Genomic DNA, 18,029 nt, shown 5'->3' with positions numbered 1-18,029 from the left:
ATTACAAAAATATATACACTAATTAGTTTTCACTTTATTCACCCAAACGGTTTTGTATTCAAACACTGTGTTGTCATAAACACATATAAATCAAGTAAAAAAAAATCTTAACAAAAGTTTTGTTTATTATAGAGAAAGTTTGCAGATAATTTTAGAGCCAAAACAAAAATATAAAAAGATGATTGAGAGGAATCAGAACATGAAGTTGTCGAGTCCATCCTCCATAAACTTCTTATAGATGGCCATGAATTTTGCCACGAAGGCCTCCAGGTGGTAAATGGCTTTGCTGCCCAGCTGCAATCTGTGTTCATAATAGGCTGCCATTTGAGCCACCTCAGGTTTCAGATGGCCATCACAGTTACTGAGCAGCTCAGTCACAAGCCCCTTAAATAGAATACACACAAAATGAACTTCTTTGGAGTGAATTATTTTAGGTGGATTTATGCAGCTCTGAACTGGTAACCACATAAGAGGTGTACTATGATTAGAATTAGTCAGATTATACCTTCATGATGATTTCTGCTGGAATGCAGTGAGTTAGTAGTTCATAAAGTCTTGCCCGAACCTCCAAGAGTCTGGATTGAAAGGAATAAATTAAGATTTGTTGCAATTTATAACATAATTGCAATCAAATTTCATCATTAAACCTACATCTTAAAAGCAGATTTAAAACAGCTTTTAAACATAACGTGCTTCAATGTGGTGTGATGCATGATGATGCTGTAGCTACAGTACATGCTACTCTTTCAGACACCAAGTGAGGAATAAGCTAGCAGGTGGTAGAGCTTATTAACTATAGAGATTCATGAGATGCACAGATGACACACAAAAACAAGAGTGACAAGAAACTCTACCCACACTAGAATAATATTACATTTACTAATAAGTGTAATAATTTACACTTTAATAATTTATAATTTACACAATTTCCACTTTTTAGCTTAGGCAGTGAAGTGTCCAGGCAACTTTTTCAATTCGCCCTCATGAATACTTAAACACACAACTGTAACAGTTTTAGTGACAACACAACTAGACATACAGTACTAACCTTTGTGGGCTCTGCTGGTTGATGATGGCATTAGCCGTCTCTCTGAGGTAAACTTCCCAGTCTGTTTCAGGGATGTCCTGATCCGCAGAGAAAGGATACCTGAGGACAGGTACAAAAACGATTTGTTTTCTCCCTGCAGCAGGTACTGTTAAACAAATAATGATATGATATCTACAGTTTCCTTTGATCAAAATATTACACCTTTTGAGAAATATACTGTACATGAACCAGTTTCAAAACAAAGATCTAAATCCAGTCTTGCTCCTGTCACAGTCATTGGTCTTAACTCACTGTTGCACTCGACACGCCTCACACATGAGTAGAGCTTTGCGAAGGTTGCGGCCTGACTTCTCTGCGATCTTTCTGGCCAGCTCAGCTGGGAGAAGAAGCCCTTCCTTTTTGCACACACCCATCAGAACACTGCACACCTGAAACACAGAATGAGCCTGAACTGAAAAGTCATACACACAAAATGTGAAAAAGTGATCAGTGAGCTGCATTCTAACCTCCACCATGCTGTAACTACATAGTGTGCATGTCAGTTAATATTTTTACTTTAACACTGGCAATAAAATGTTAAGAAACAAGTAACAAATAAAGCAAAGACAAGTAAAGATTTGAGTAAAATGCAACACAAGTTAATATGGAGTAGCTTTCTTTGGGGACAGATTTTATACTTGGATGTGTGTTAGTGTTGTTTCATTCTGTTTCACGACCTCTCACAGATGATAATATAACTATTGCAGCTTCTCTGACAGTTTAACATAAAGTGGCTTCTGAATGTAGTTGTGTGAAAGCAGATATTCATAGATATATAAAGATCAGCCTTATTTTTACAAGCTAATGAATGTACTCTGCCTGCCATTATGAGGGATTAGTGTAATTACCTCCTCAGTGCTGGGCAGTGGCACTCTCACAGCCAGGCACCTGCTCCTGATTGGAGAGATCACTTTAGAGGTGGAGTTGCAGCACAAGATGAGGCGACACGTGCCCATGTATTTCTCCATGGTCCGGCGCAGGGCATGCTGTGCATCTTTGGTGAGCCGGTCCACCTCTGTGAGCAGCACCACTGCACATACAAGGAGCATTTAAGACATTTTACACTTATAAACATGACAAAAAAGTAATTATAATTTCTTATAGATGAAGAGTAACAAAGAATAGAGTACAAAGAATTCAAATTCAAATGTATTTGTACTGCGCATTTAACAAAGACATCGTCTTAAAGCAGCTTTACAGAATATAAAAATAAAACAAAAGGTTAATATAAAAAAATAATATAAAGATTAATATAATACAATAGATAATAGATATATTTAAAAGTGTTTGTATTTATCCCTAATGAGCCTGAGGTGACTTGACAAGGAAAACCTCCCTTAGACAGTAAAGAAAGAAACCTTGAGAGGAACCAGACTCAAAGGGGAACTCATCCTCATATGGGTGACACTGGAGGGTGTGTTTATAAATACACAGTCTGATAAATATTGTATTGATGAGGAGACTGTTGTCCTCAAAGAATACAGATATGCAGTACATATATGCAAGGGGGGGCACGGTGGCTTATTGGTAAGCACGTTTGATTCCCGCCTCCGCCTTGTGTGTGTGGAGTTTGCATGTTCTCCCCGTGCCTCGGGGGTTTCCTCCGGGTACTCCGGGTTTCCTCCCCCGGTCCAAAGACATGCATGGTAGGTTGATTGGCATCTCTGGAAAATTGTCCGTAGTGTGTGATTGCGTGAGTGAATGAGAGTGTGTGTGTGCCCTGCGATGGGTTGCCACTGAATCCTGCCTTGATGCCCAATGACGCCTGAGATAGGCACAGGCTCCCCGTGACCCGAGAAGTTCGGATAAGCGGTAGAAAATGACTGAGTGAATGAGTACATATATGCAGTCAATAGTGATAAACATGCAAGTGTACACAACTCTATATCAATACAACTGTCAATACTTGACACAAGTGTCAAATGTAATCAAAATGTAATTCTATTCTGACCTTTGAACTCTCTCTGTGTGCTGGATTGGATCTGCTGTGACTGAGCCAGCGTTTTGATCAGCTCTTGGATGACGACACGGTCACTATTTCCTGCATCACTACAAAAACAGGCACACAGACGAGTCAGGCACCCAGTCAAACAATAAAATAATGAGAATAAAATAATGGCACCCTGAGGGAGTGGCAGCTTACCTTGGATTCACCTCCAAATGGTAGTTACTTGCAATTGTGTTGATTTCAATCTTTTTTTTAGATGGAGCCTGTATGCAGAAATATTTATTAATGTAATAATCAGAAACCTGCACTAAACTGACAGGTTAAATTATTGTTAATTTCACAGATTTAATCAGTGGTTACATCTCAAAGCATTTAATACTATTGAAAGAAGTTTTCATAAGGAAAGGGCTTACTACAATGGACTGGTGTTCAATACGCAGCTTCTCCACCCCAGCACCATACAGCTCACGGAGGAGACACATAATTCGTGTCTTTTTGCCAGCGCCAGATGGACCATAAACAAGCAGGTGCGGGAAATCACCACATTGTACCTAAATAAAACATTTAAGCACATTTATGTCCATTTGTAAAATATCATTAATTATAAAAATATGCAAAGAACCGTCTTGCGAACTGTTTTTGCTACTGAACTTCAGATGTTCCAACAAAAGAATTAGAAAATGATTCAACTGGTCACTTTTTGTCCTTCATTTGTGGCAAGTCAACTTGGATTCAGTTTGAGATAAATATGAAGCAGCTTTTTAAAAAGTGAACAGGCAGAATTATAAACATAAAAAAAAAAAAACCCCAATTCTTATATTTCATGTTCTTGGAGAAAAATAGTGGAAGTCCACAACCAATCACAAGAGGACACATTTATATTATTATATAAAGATGTGCTTTTGATGTCACATCCATCATAAGAAATGGAATGACAGAAACCCCAGTTTTCAAACTTATTATATTTATGTATTATTTAAAATAAGAAAGTGTTAAAAAATATTTCTATATACAGTGCACAAACTCTTGCTTTAATTGTATTGCACACTGACCTCATGCTGGTATGGTTTTAATATGTGATGCATTTTTACAGTACCACACACTCCTTCTGTGTCTTTTTTGTTGTTCACTAAACATCTGTAAAATCTGAACCTAGATTTTAAACTGGTTTGTTTGTTAATGTGAAAAAAAAAACGGTAGTTTTTGGTGTAACAATCATCTACTACAATAATGTTATTTAATCTGCTTTTAATTGCCAGTCCACAGAACACACACAAACCGGCTAAAACTCTTTAGCTAACCAGTAAATACCAGTAAGTACCAGTAAGTACCAATAAACACCAATAAACACCAATAAACACCAGTAAATAACAGTAATCAACAGTAAACACCAGTAACCAACAGTAACCTCCAGTAAACGCCACACCAGTGGTCCTTACCAGGTTTTTTAGCTGACTTGCTTGTTCTTTGTGATAATCCAGCTTGGCCAGAGATGTTGGTCTGTATTTATCAACCCATAAACTCATGTTGTTTTTATAAAAACGAGTGAACTTGTAAATAGCTGTTTGTCTGTGCGCGCGCTCTGATGGCTGCTACCGCGAAATACAACTAAACCTGCGCGCGCGAACACAACTGTCACAAGAACATAGTACGGAAAGCGCCGACGGACAAATCAAAGCGTTTGGTAAAAGACGCAATACGTAACACATCTTATTTGCTCCTTAATAAACCTAATTCTTTTTCTTTGTAGATTTTAAATAGACAAATGTAAATGTTCTAATAGTAAACCTATTTTTAAGTATTTTTTGCAAGATTTAAAACTAAATTAAATTAAAACAAATTAAAATTTTATATTCAGTTAATAATAAAGCACCCAAACATGTAGACTTTGTTTACAAACTCAATATTATACTTCATTTGTCCTTTTTTTATTAACGTGGTATTGTGTTCTTTTTTCTTCTTCTTCTTCTTCTTCTTCTTCTTCTTCTTCTTCTTCTTCTTCTTCTTCTTCTTCTTCTTCTTCTTTTCTTTTAGCTATTGTCTTGTCAGTTTTCTGTTCTGAGCCCTGGTTATGGTTTTGATTGCTAATGTTTACTCTTTATATATATATTTATATAATTATAAATATATAAAAAAAATGTAATAATCTGATCATGGGTCACATTTGTTATGTGAGTTATCAACATGCATGTATTGTTTAACAGTAGAACACGTTTACTACATGTTTATTTATTTTTGAATTTAATATCCAATATTCAGTCAGATTATGTGCAATCTGCATCTGAACATACTCTGCTCTGGGAGTATACTTAAAAACCATAGTATATTTAAAACACACTGAAATATACTTAAAGTACATCTGTTTCTGCATGGTTAAACCCTATCTTAACATACAGTCAAAATGTAATGCTGTAATGCTATTTTTTGTGCAATTAATATATACGAAATAAAAAATCGGGTGTTAATCATCAGTGATGCTGCATGTATATTAACATGTATAATTATTTCCTCATCTTTAGTAACCACTTTTAGATCAGACTTGTGATCTGATATATTCGGTGCCTTTCCAGGGAAAGTGGGTAGGATGGGGAATTGTGTGTGGATCTGTTACAGGAATACACCCTGAATTGGAATAACAGTGCACACATTCACACCTGGAGGCAACTTAAAGTCAATAAACCACTTACTGGAATGTTTTTGGGAGGTGGATGGATGGAAACCGGAGAACCCTGAGGAAGACCATTTTTATGTGAACTATTTTTACATTGATATGCACTTTTTTCCGTGTTTATTATATTCTATCAAAATGTGGCAGTAACTGCAGGTGAAAATGCTGGTACTGAATGGGTAGAGAAATGTAAGTTCATGACAACATACATCCATATGCTTGATGAGATAGGATCAGGATGAAGGTCAGGATGTTTTTGACACTTTATCTAGTTTAATAGTCCGCAGGAATGTGTAGTCAATGTCTAGGATGTAAACATGCTTGATGTCGTCACTATGTCAGACTCCATTTGAACAGATACCTCCAACCCCATATTTTAATATTTTCACATTTGACTTCTAAAACAGACACAGATACAAACAGATACAACATTTTTATTTGAAATGTTGTGCACAGTATCTTGTGTTCTGAAATGGTAGAATACTTATTATCAGTAACTGTCTAGTCCTCATAATATGTACACTATTTCCATCAAGCTTAATTAAATATCATCTTTCAAAAAAATAATTGTAACTCTACTAAAGTGTCCCCAAGAATGCATTATTATGCATATCATAACAAACTTTGTTGCACTGTTTTACAGTGTTTGAACTAAGGTGATGATTTACTATCACGCCTGTCCCCTTCTTAGTGGGATGCACAGTAATGGGTATTTTCATATGTTCAGCCTCACCTGAAATGAGAGAGCAGAAATATCCATGTAGGTGCAAGTCACGGTTCAGTGAACCACACCTGGTGATGAACTAAGCAACTGACAGGGTGATGAATTGCATGTCTATGTTCAGATGACACGTCGTCCTTACACTGGGCTTTTCAAGAATGTGTTGCTTACTTTTAAACCCCCCCCCCCCCACACACACATTTCATCACTTTTTGCAGCTCAGAATACAAATATGACATACCAGACCACACACTATACAGACAGTACACAGTATAGACACATGATTAGTGTACACATTACAACTGATGAATTCATATGTATTAGTATAACCTTACCTTTCCCCTAGAAAAGGTTTTCTTAAACATACTTGCTTGCATTTATTCTACAGTCCAAGTACATACATAAAGGTTGTATATTTGGTTAGGTTTATGTATTAGCTTCAGCGTACAGTATATGAATAAGCACAGATTTAAAATTAAATTGTATTAAACTTACAAAATCTAAGGACCCAACTGTTAGTGCAAGCTTATGTACATTCCTCATTATTTTTTATTGGAAATTTTACTGTAGGTGAAAACAATTTAAGACAAACAAGAGTGCAGTCTTACTGAATCTTACTAAATGCATTATTGCATGTCTGAATCTTGATTTTAGACAACAGTTAAATAAACAAGAACTTCATTTCAGGTAAGTGACATTTCAGACACTACATGGCCAAATATTCTGTTTATTTTTGCTCTGCTAGCAAAAAAGGTCCCTGGTTGGTTAACTATGGTTAACTAACTTATATTGATTTGTTCATTTCTGTTAAAGGTGCTCAGTTAAAACTGGAGTCCTGCCTTTATTTTCATCTACATCTGATGTGCTTTTGTATTTTAAGTCAAACGTTGTTAAAATTCCAGGAAGTGGAATTTTAAATGGCACACACAGACGAGCGGAGTGATACACACGCCGTGACACGTCCCAGTGCAGTTATAGGGAATATAAGTACTCTTGGTACAACGCTCAACCCATCAAAGTAGTGGACCTGAACTAACCGTTGTACATTACATTATAAATCAATAAATGAGATCAAGACTTCCAAATGATATGTGTTTATTTGTATATATAAATACCATGCTTTCATGGCAGGAGGGTTACTCTGTCTCTGCACTATTTAAGCCCTTAAATATTTAAGCCTATTTAATCTTGGAACAGTCAAGTCAAGTCAAGTTAAGAAGCTTTTATTGTCATTTCAACCATATATAGCTGTTGCAGTACACAGTGAAATGAGACAACATTTCTCCAGGATCATTGCATTGAACAGAAAGCTGCTTCAAAACCCTGGACCATAAGATTCCTAAATGGTTTACATTCAAGGAATTATATTTGCTTCTCATCCATGCTGTGTTATGTTTATTGCATAAATAAAGCAGATGGTTTGGGGAACAAAAGTATTTTAAATTTTATTTTAATATATATTAAACTTCTAAGAGGTTACAGTGCAGAATGGTAGCAGTGTAAAAATTCATGCAGCACATTTTCCATATATCTCTTACAATGCGTGTTACAGCAGGTTGTAATAACATGCATAATGTAGGGCAGAACACTTACAATGTAGGCTGTGTGTGTGTGTGTGTGTGTGTGTGTGTGTGTGTGTGTGTGTGTGTGTGTGTGTATGAGTGTGTGTGTGTGTGTATGAGTGAAGCTAAAATTTCACATCCTATTTGGCATAAACAACATGGCGTCTCTTATCAGATAATAACTCTAATGCATGTAATATGTAAAATGTCTGCAAAATATTCTTATACTGTCAGAGGAATCTTTGTCCAACAGAAATGGAACAGAAACTGCTACTATAATATCTCTACTATAAAGGTTTGCGAAATTCTAAGGCCAAGGAATGTTTTTCAGGTGAGGAAGGCTTGTGTAGAGGAATTTTAAATGTCTGTGCCATTCTGAATCATATGGAGTCTGGATCGTATTTATCGTAGTAAGGGCTGTACCTCAGAGCCGTGAAATATAATACTGTACATTTTACTGTAAATATAGTTCTTTGTGCTTGATTGATTATATTCATTTTGTATTTGTTCAACTGGCAGGTGGTTTAATCTTGAGGAAGCCAAATGTAAGTAAACCTAAATATATATTTTTATATAAATGTATATTTTTATTAATATGACCTTCAACCAACAGCGGTCGGTCACATTGGGACCAGTTACACAACAATGTAAGTAGTGCAATGTGCTTGCTGTGAACTGAAACTATAGGCAGTACTGACACTGCTTTAACTGCCATACTGTATATATGTGAGGTGTTCTGAAAAATATTAATCAAACTTTTTAAACTGGCCCAGGCTTTCTGTGAGGTTCATGAACTATGAATTTTTATTTATTCCATACGATATTCAATATAAATCAGTAAACAGTAGTTGCTTTTAGAGACCTTGCATATTGATGTCTTTCAGTCTTCCAGTTATCTCCTTTTTTACCTTTGGGGTAATCTGAGCTTCAAATGCTATAACTTTTTATTGAGATTACTGCAAAATAGAAATAGTTTTATTTCTGGAAAGCCCATAGTGTTTAGCACAGAAAATGTCAAAGTTTTACCATCTGAAGGATTTTCACATGTTGATGTGTCATCTAAAGCTTGACTTGCATACCTGTGAATCTATAGATAAAAGAACACGTGTGAAACTCTCTCTCTCTTTCTCTCTCTTTTTTCTTTCTCTCTTTTAACCCCCTCCCACACCTTTACGTGTGCGACACTGCCTCTTTCCCTGTTAGAGTCTCCTACTATCTGTGAAGATACTCACTTACTGTAAGTCCATGAAGACTCCTTTATCACCGGTAGCTTCAGAAACACAGCATTTACAAAGCAATATTTAAAAGTAAATGTTTATGTCTTATTTGCAGTGCCCTTCTTAATGGAACTAATATCACCTCAATGGACTGTTGAAGATTCAGGTAACCAATCCTCATTCTGTCGCTTACAGCACTGCTATTTTTGTCATTGTTAATATGTGCACTATGAAGGTTGCTTGGACATTGACTGGCTTGCTTTCTATTCTGACAAGCATATAAATATATATATATATATATATATATATATATATATATATATATATATATATATATATATATATATATATATATCACTGCTACTGTCTGGTAGGATTTGCATGTGGTGCTATGGATCCAAACATTTTGTACAAAGATATCTATAACATACAACATATAAGATATTTTATGTAAGCGTGATATATGTATGTATGTTAGATATCTGTAGATAAAATGCAAATCCTAGCAGACCGTAGCAGTGATAACTCGTCCTGACATATCCAGGCTTGTGAGCAGGTGGTGACTACAGAAGTCTGAATTATAATTATGCACATAATATCAAAAGTTTTAACAGAATGGAAATTTGGCTTTTCACAACATGTTTTAGTTGAGTTTAATCAAGGATAAAAAAGGAAATGCAAGCACCAGAATATACCTCATCTTTCTTTTGTTTGCAGGTTGGAAAGGCACATTGGGAAAAATAAACTGATCAAAAGGCTTTGGGAAGTATTCTAGATTAACAATAAGAACTAACTTTGAACTGAGAAGGATGTTTGGCATTAGTAACTCTGTAGTGATTCTGCGATTTCCCCAGAATTACCAGACTATACCAGGTTTAGCCTCGAGCCATTTACATGGGAAAGTGTCCCCATCAACTTAGCTTTCAGAATATGGGCTCTAAATCATTCTGGGACTTTGGCAAGCTGTGTGACCCAAGAAACCTTGTCCTGGTTGAGGTTTCACAGCCACTGCCCCGTATTATAAAACATAAGCCAAGCGCAATTGTTTTCTCAGACAGGAATGAAGCAGTACAGTACAATGATCCTGTCAGACCTGAAGAATCTGGTCACCCACTCTTCAATTATGAGAGTTCAGATGGAGGGTCACCCTCAGTACAGGGTGACGATGATGTTAGTGGTCTTCCCTCTGGGCTGTACAGACAATTCCTCATCAGTCAGAAACGCAAGAGTATGCACAAAGCCAGGAGAAAGAGAAGAAAGTCAAGAAAGGAAAAGGAGGCTTTACCTACAGTTACAGAAACAAAACCAAAGACCAGAAGCACTGAGGTTATGGAGGATAGGATCACATTCAATGAAAAACAGGTGAGAGGCTTTACACTTTCCTGTCCTAGTTAAATCCTGGTTGAGGTCAATGTGTGGTACAAACTACAAAGTGCTCTTTTTTACAGAACACTACATAACACTTTACATAGACATTGTCAATAAAAATAGACTGAAATGCAGAACATTCCAGCTGTTATGGAGAAAATGACTTAAAATAATATTATACTTGTAAAATTATGATTAGATATAATTCAAGAATCTTTCAAGAATCAAAAATCATTATGGGCTTGGTCAAACTTCCCTATTCCCTTGATCGAGCTCCCTACAACTGAACATTTTATGAGTGAATGCAGGTATAATTATCTTTTTATTTATATCTCGAGCTCGATATTTGCATATTTTGATTTTGTCTTATGAAAGTGGTTAAATTATTGCATTACTGAGAATAACTGGATATTCTGCTGAACCTTCATTTCCTGTGGTCCCCTTTAAAACCCTTAGACCCTTCCTTAAGGCCCTATCTTTTGTCAAACATTGGTCCTCAGGTGGCAAACATTGGAAGATTTTTCCAAATAGTTGAGACCATGATCTTTGTCAGAAGTTAAGAGAATTAAAGACTAGCTGTTACCATTATAACATTTATTTTAAAACAAACATAAAAAGTAAAAGTGTTGAAATTTGTACTACAGCAACTGAAGGCTTTCACTTCATCTCTACAACCAGACCTTCACCTCATCTGTCCTGTAGTGTGCTGTTTTTTTTTTTATGCCTGCACTGTCTTTTGTCTATATGGCTAGTACAACTTACTTATAATCTTTAGCTCTGCGTTGTTTAATGTAGCACCATGGTCCTGAAATAATGTTGTTTCATTTCACTGTCTACAGCAGGGGTGTCAAACTCAAATTCACAGTGGGCCAAAATATAAAACTGAGATAAAGTCACGGGACAAACTGAATATTTATTGAAAAATGAACTGCAACTGATATGTAATGTTCAACCTTTTTCATATGGAAACAAACTTTAGTTTTGCTTAAACACAGGATTTGGAACAACCAGAGCTTGACATTACAAACACATAAGAAATTAAATTTGAAATAAAAGACACATAAGGCCATCCTTAAAAATATTTTGGTTTGCAGTAACAGTAAAAAAAAGTGGGGGTCGGTAGGTAGGTCTATATATATATATTAAGTTCAATGTAGAAAAAAAAGTACAATTTTGGTGATGGTGATTACGTAGGTATGACTTTAAACAAATTAGCATATCGTGACGTCACTGACTGGGTCTTCAACCCGTGCCTTCGGGCGCATCATTGCAAACCTTATTTTGATCCTGGGCAGTTTTTCCAGAACTTCGTGTCAAGTTAAAGCGGTGTCGAGCTGTTTTAATGCATTTTCTTTTTAGATGTATTATGGTGCCGAACCCGTTAATATTATTTTATTGCTTTTGTATTAGTTATTTGAAGAGTAAAAAAAAAAAAAAAGGTCAGTCTTAACGCAAATTTACAACCGGCAAGTCGGTCGGACTTAAATCGAGTCGGTCCTAAATTGACAAGGACAAGAATATTTTTAAGGATGGCCTCAGTGGTGTTCATTTCGCAAACATTGGCCATACACTCTCAATCTCTGCTGCCACAATAAAACTCGCCTTTACAGCAGCTTCACTTTTTGATTTAGCTTTCATGAACATAGTCTGCCGGGAAACCAGACTTTTTTCATCTCCTCCGCCTTCTGGAGCTTCTGCTTTACGTCCAGGTCCTTATACTTCTCATAATGTTTCGTTTCATAGTGTCTTCTTATGTTATATACTTTCGTTACAGACACGTTAGCTCCGTTAGCACACAAGACAAACTGGACTGTCAACAGAGAATGGGGACGCTTGCTGTTCGTGACTACAGTACGCGTCAATGCAGTGGCAAGGCATTCTGGGATTTGTAGTATTAGCGGAGCATGCGGCTAGCCAGCTGTAATGCACATTTGATATGATCTCGCGGGCCAAATATAATTATGAATATAATTATAAGTTTGACACCCCTGGTCTACAGCCCTGAGCATTATATTGGTGTAATGACAATAAAAGCTTCTTGACTTGACCAAACCAGCAGAGGGCGCTGTACGCGTTTCCCTAAATGATTTCAGCTGTTATATGTAAAATTCAGACCAGAAACATACTTTACACCCTACCTTTTTTAATTAGCTAATCTATAAACCATAAATTTGGTAAATTTATAATAAATTTAACCTTTAATAACTTAGTTTTGGAACAAGGTAAATATAATGGAGTAAAATGTTTTTTGAGATTCTGGTTATGCCCAGTTCTTAGTAAGACACATACAAAAACACATAACCTAAATTAAACGTTTTTTTTGTAGTTCATTGATTAATTAATTCTAAAACATTATTTCTCATCTGCACATTCTCGTATTGAGATTTATATATTGATATTAAGGTGTCATATCTCAGTATGTCCTCTCTCAGTCCTTACTTTCATACCTTCTAAGAGCTTTTCTATAGGGTTCTATAGGCTTTTGCATGGAAAGACATTTTGTGAAATATATATTTTTTAAATTACCCCCATTCCTTTTGACCCTGCAAGAGGCCTTATCCTGGGCTCCAGCTCTCTCTGCCAAATACACAGCATTCCTCAAGAAAATGGATATTGTCTGAAACCCAAGTGGGGGTACAAGTTGATAGATTACCCTCTATAAATTATTTGAATGTATCGCTCTATGTCCAAAGTTTGGTTTAGTGATGGAGAAGGCTGGTATTTCGGAGCAAATTAAAATAAACAGTTGTGGTAAACTGAATTTTAGATCTCAGATTAAGGCCATGATGCCATTTTTGCTTACTAAAACTTGTACAGTAGTTTTCTTAGCCCTTATATCATTGTCCTTCATAGTGTCATGATATTAGAAAATAGTCATAAAAATACATTCATATAGTGAAAGAAGTTTACTTTTCACATCTACAGTACTATAGTTACACAATACCTTATTTCTACTAACACATGATATCACAAGCAAAGGAGAAAAAACATTCAGCCAGTTGCCTAGTTCTTAAGTCTCCAACATTCTTGGTACAGGAATTAATTTCATTCTTCTTCGTGCTTTGTTCTCAATTCATCCTCAGCATGGCCTGAGCCATTACATCTCAGGTGTAGAGTCAGAGTAACATGAGCTTTGACTGGTCCGATTCCAGAGGAGATCCATGAGTCGGTATATACACTTTACAATGTTTCTTCAGGCTTAGAACGATCATTGTCCTTTATTTTTGTTTCACCTGCTTCCACTTACTGCAGTAGCGGCACATCCAGAGTGTCATTAGTAGAGAGAAAATCAAAGTATACAGATTATGATGTACACAATAACATGTACAGTGTGTACAGTATGCTCATAACTTATACAATACAATGCAATACAATACTTCATTATACAATTGGAGTAATATGTAGATGAGAAGCGAAATATGCAGTAGTGCAAATGGAAGTGCAGAATAGTGAAGATCTGCCTGTGCTGAGCAGCACATGAGGATCAGTTAGAGTCAGAGCACCTAGCAGTCGAGTTTAAATGTAAATAATAAAGTGCAGTGTATGGAAGGTAGAGTGGGTTGTGCTTCTGGTGGTGTTATTTAGTTACAGTTCAACAGTCCGATGTACAAGCCTGTTAGAAAAAGCTGAAGAGAAGTGACCTACTGCAGAACTGTAAGATTAAAAGGAAGACTGAGAGATAGAATAGTGTTGTGCTGTATGTAGGTTTCTACATACATGCTCAACCCTTCAAGCCCTTTTAGAAGAGAAACCTTTCAGCCGTGCTACGATCCTCTTGGACTCTGAATAAAGGTCCTGACCGCACACGGTTGTCTTTGAGCAGCTTCTTGTTAAAATAGAACTTCCCAAATCCAGCCTAAGTAATGGCAACAATTATGAGGAAAGAGCCTCCATTTACTGTCTGACAACTGGGCCTTTGCCTGGTAGTTTACGACTCCAGATTTGCAAGCACTAAACACAGCACTAGTGTTTGTTTGCGAGTTGAAGGGCTATTTTTACATACTGGAAGCTGGGAGAAAGCAATGATGCACGGAATTTCTTCTTGTTATGAATGGCCCAAAGTCAAACTCAGACACACACACTGACACACAGACAGACCCGCCCAGTCATGCTTGAGTGCAAGTACAAATACATGCAGTATGCACACGCCACAACACACTGAAGTGCTTTTATCATTCATAAAACTGTGATAAAGCTCTGTATCACACCTAAGCTCATGGAGACAATAAATGTCACTTAATAAAGTATACATATACTTCAATTCTCTATGTATCTCAGTTTTTAAGTAAATAGCTTCCTTTTTCTTTTTCTATTTGTAGTTTCAGTCCCAGTCTACTTGGAATTGGAGGTTAGATTAGCTTCATGAGAAATTCCAGCTCATTTACATTTGGCATTTCACACCTTACTTCAACTTAACTCAGTTTTATCTATATAGCACATTTAAAAGCCACTAAGCAAAGTACCAAAGGAATCTGAAAAATATTAAAATGACCACCAACACACATACATACACAACATTATAAACTCCAACAAACACTGCGTACACAAAGTGTTACCAATATAAGAACAAATATCTCTAATACTCAAGGTTCCCCCAAATCAAATATATTCAAGTATAAAGACTTGACTTAAAAATATCTCCTGACACAACCAACCATCTTCACCAGAAAATATAAAAATGCAGTGAATGATGCTTATTCTTCTCTAAAAAATGCCAACCCATGGGGGAAAATATATTTTCTTAATTTATCACACACACACACACACACATATATATATATATATATATATATATATATATATATATATATATATATATATAGATATACGTATATATATATATATATATATATATATATATATATATATATATATATATATATATATATATATATATATATATATATATATATATATATATATATATATATATATATATATCTATCTATCTCTCTCTCTCTCTCTCTCTCTCTCTCTCTCTCTCTCTCTCTCTCTCTCTCTCTCTCTCTCTCTCTCTCTCTCTCTATCTATATATCTCAACATCTCTATATCTATATATAGTTTCTCTTAGATAGCAGTGAGATCAGCGGGATAAGAAGATGATGGACCTTCAGTATGACACCCTGGTGCAGGAAGAAACCTAAAAATATAGTCTAGTCACTAGCATCGTTTATCAGCCATTCAGCAGTCAACACATGAGCAGTGGACCTCTGCTGTCTCCAGTTCATTTAGATTGTATATTTAATGATCATTGTGGCCAAAAAGCCTGTTTGTATTTTTTTTTAATAATAAAACACAACAACCTTGTTTGCTTATTTTAATGGCAGTGTGCTCCATCTGGCACCCAGCCGAAAGCTCTGCTATTTCTATTTATAGCTACTGTGACAGAATTATAGATTTCTAAATACAATCGTTATGCTGCATTAAAAATGAAGACCACAACATCTTAACTGCATGAGCATTGTGGCTGTAAGACTTATAAGTTAAAGACTTAATCATAAATCTCTGGCGGTTTGTATTGTTTTTGCTTTAAGTAATCACCAGTACAATAATTCCTCACATGTGTTAGGTGCAGGATATGTAGCATTCACTAAATAGAAAAGACTGATCAACCAAATGCCACTGACATTCTTTCTAACTGAATAAGAAGCCAATCAGCTGGATGTGTAGGGCCACTACTGTTTTTCTTGGGGTTTACTAATCTGTTGAGAAATACATTTGTGAGAAGGTTTCCTTGTTGACAGTAGCTGCATTTAGCTGTTAAATGTTCTGTTAAATGCATTTTTCTTGTTAAACAAGACTGAAAGTAAAGGTTTGAGGTTTTAGCAAAGAATTAGCAAATACACACACAGAAAAAAAACGTGTGTACTAGCATCCATGCGGCATTCTAATGAGTACAATTAAATCTTCAAAGTAACATTCAAACTCATCATATCACTAAAAAATAAAAATAGAAAGAATAAACATAAATCCATATTGTTAGCAGATATTGGGAAAGAAAATCTACTAACTACACATTTTAGGTCTTATGTTCAATAAACAAGAGAGCATGGACTGATGCTGACATCCTGAACTGCCTGATGTGTCAAAGGAGAAGTTGTCGTGGTGCTCTGAAGAATGAGAGTCAGTGTAAGGGCACCCAGACTGGACCTGTTCCCAGCCGGACATTCCTCCAGGGCCAAGAGAGAATTTAGGACAACAGACAAGCATTGTACAGTGGGATAGGGGTGTTCAGGACTGGGTGACAAAGACTTAAGTGGAACATTTCTTATAAAGCATGTTTATAACGCGTGTCCCACCCCCTGAAGCCTTCCATGCCACAAAAATAGAAGGCTTGCATCATTCTCTGCATCTGCCTTATTGGGACAGAGAACAAAAGGGGTCTTTGACGAAGATGTTTCCTCCTGCCCCCAGCAGCGCTTGCTGGCATCTATGTTCGGGTACACTGTAGTCCACATCAGGGTCAACACAACTGCACAACACAACAACTATTCAAAACAACCAAATGGGCTGGAACTGGTTACAAATGAGGCTTGTCTGTGAAACGCAGAGACAAGATGCTTAGATTTTTTAGTCCTATATTTTCTTCTCTTATTGTGTCTTAGTGACAAATGATTCAAAAGAGAATGCGCTCACTTTTGTTACTCCTATAGATTATTTTTAAAGCACTGACCAACAGCAGAATCTTTGTGTGGTGTGACAGTGATTTTAGCTCAAACCTACTGCTGTGTTTCTGCCTGAAAGGCTGTTAAAAAAATCCAAGGTCAGCCGTAATTGGGACTGTAGCTTAAATTCATCGCTCATCTGCAGGTTCAAACAGGGTGGAATACCACTTTTTCTTGAGTAAAGAGGACAGGTCTCAGCTGGGTCACTGCTAGGTAAGCTATCACCACTGTGCCTTTTTTTTTTTTTACTTGTGATTACATTTAGATTTCTTGCGAATTAATTTAGATAATAAAATACTCTTGCAGATGCTATTAGACTCCCTCTTACAAAATTATGATTTGTGTTGTGGAAAGGATCAGGGGATATTAACTGAGTTTATAGGTCAAGTACTGTAGCTTCATACTGAAGTTTAATTTCATCTGCATATGCACTAAAATAACCTACCTTTGGCGATAACCCATAAGTCTATGTCATTCCTGTGGGGTATGAGGGTTTACATGTCTAGTTGGTTTGTATTTGCCTCTTTTCAACTGAGGAATAACAGCCCTCGGTCCTCTAGTTGTTTTTTGGCTTGACTGTATGCTGTGATAAGGACAGTGGGAAACTGACTAGAAGACCTTGAGTGCTTGCTTTGATGGAGAGACACAATCGCCCCCATGTTTACATACCTCCCAGTGGCCTTGAATCATTCTTTCCCATGTCATTACCCTTGTTTGATTTTCAGCTGGAACACAGTTGCTGCACCATCTCATTGCACCAGGCATACATCTGGGTTTTAAATGAGCTTTAGGT

General features: G+C 36.3%; 2 protein-coding genes across 2 annotated transcripts in view; one reads left to right on the top strand and one right to left on the bottom strand.

Moving 5' to 3' along the window:
* Positions 1 to 105: 105 nt before the first annotated feature.
* On the bottom strand, positions 106 to 4,691 carry rfc3 (replication factor C (activator 1) 3). The gene is made up of 9 exons (XM_027139224.2): positions 4,475 to 4,691; positions 3,449 to 3,586; positions 3,231 to 3,298; positions 3,039 to 3,136; positions 1,936 to 2,117; positions 1,340 to 1,476; positions 1,049 to 1,147; positions 506 to 575; positions 106 to 384 (listed from the first exon to the last, which is right to left on the bottom strand). Exons 1-9 carry the CDS (start codon positions 4,559 to 4,561, stop codon positions 193 to 195), a joined length of 1,071 nt encoding a protein of 356 aa, XP_026995025.2. The 5' UTR covers positions 4,562 to 4,691; the 3' UTR covers positions 106 to 192.
* A 12,439-nt stretch (positions 4,692 to 17,130) lies between these two features.
* Positions 17,131 to 18,029, top strand: part of stard13a (StAR-related lipid transfer (START) domain containing 13a) — a 58,875-nt gene continuing 57,976 nt past the window's right edge. The window contains exon 1 of the mRNA XM_047804922.1: positions 17,131 to 17,449. The gene's annotated coding sequence lies outside the window, so the exon portion shown is untranslated. The remainder of the gene's footprint in view (positions 17,450 to 18,029) is intronic.

Source organism: Tachysurus fulvidraco, chromosome 20, assembly GCF_022655615.1.
Source record: "Tachysurus fulvidraco isolate hzauxx_2018 chromosome 20, HZAU_PFXX_2.0, whole genome shotgun sequence".
NCBI classification, from domain to species: Eukaryota; Metazoa; Chordata; class Actinopteri; order Siluriformes; family Bagridae; genus Tachysurus; species Tachysurus fulvidraco.
Note: the sequence above shows the minus strand (reverse complement) of the source record. Positions and strands in the feature narration are given on the sequence as shown.

Excerpts from the sequence above, each read along its gene's own strand:
- rfc3 (XM_027139224.2), bottom strand. The coding sequence starts at position 4,561 with ATGAGTTTATGGGTTGATAAATACAGACCAACATCTCTGGCCAAGCTG. Across the intron at positions 3,587-4,474 it reads CAAGTCAGCTAAAAAACCTG|GTACAATGTGGTGATTTCCC; the intron begins GTAAGGACCACT and ends TGTTTTATTTAG. Across the intron at positions 1,477-1,935 it reads CACTGCCCAGCACTGAGGAG|GTGTGCAGTGTTCTGATGGG; the intron begins GTAATTACACTA and ends TCTGTGTTTCAG.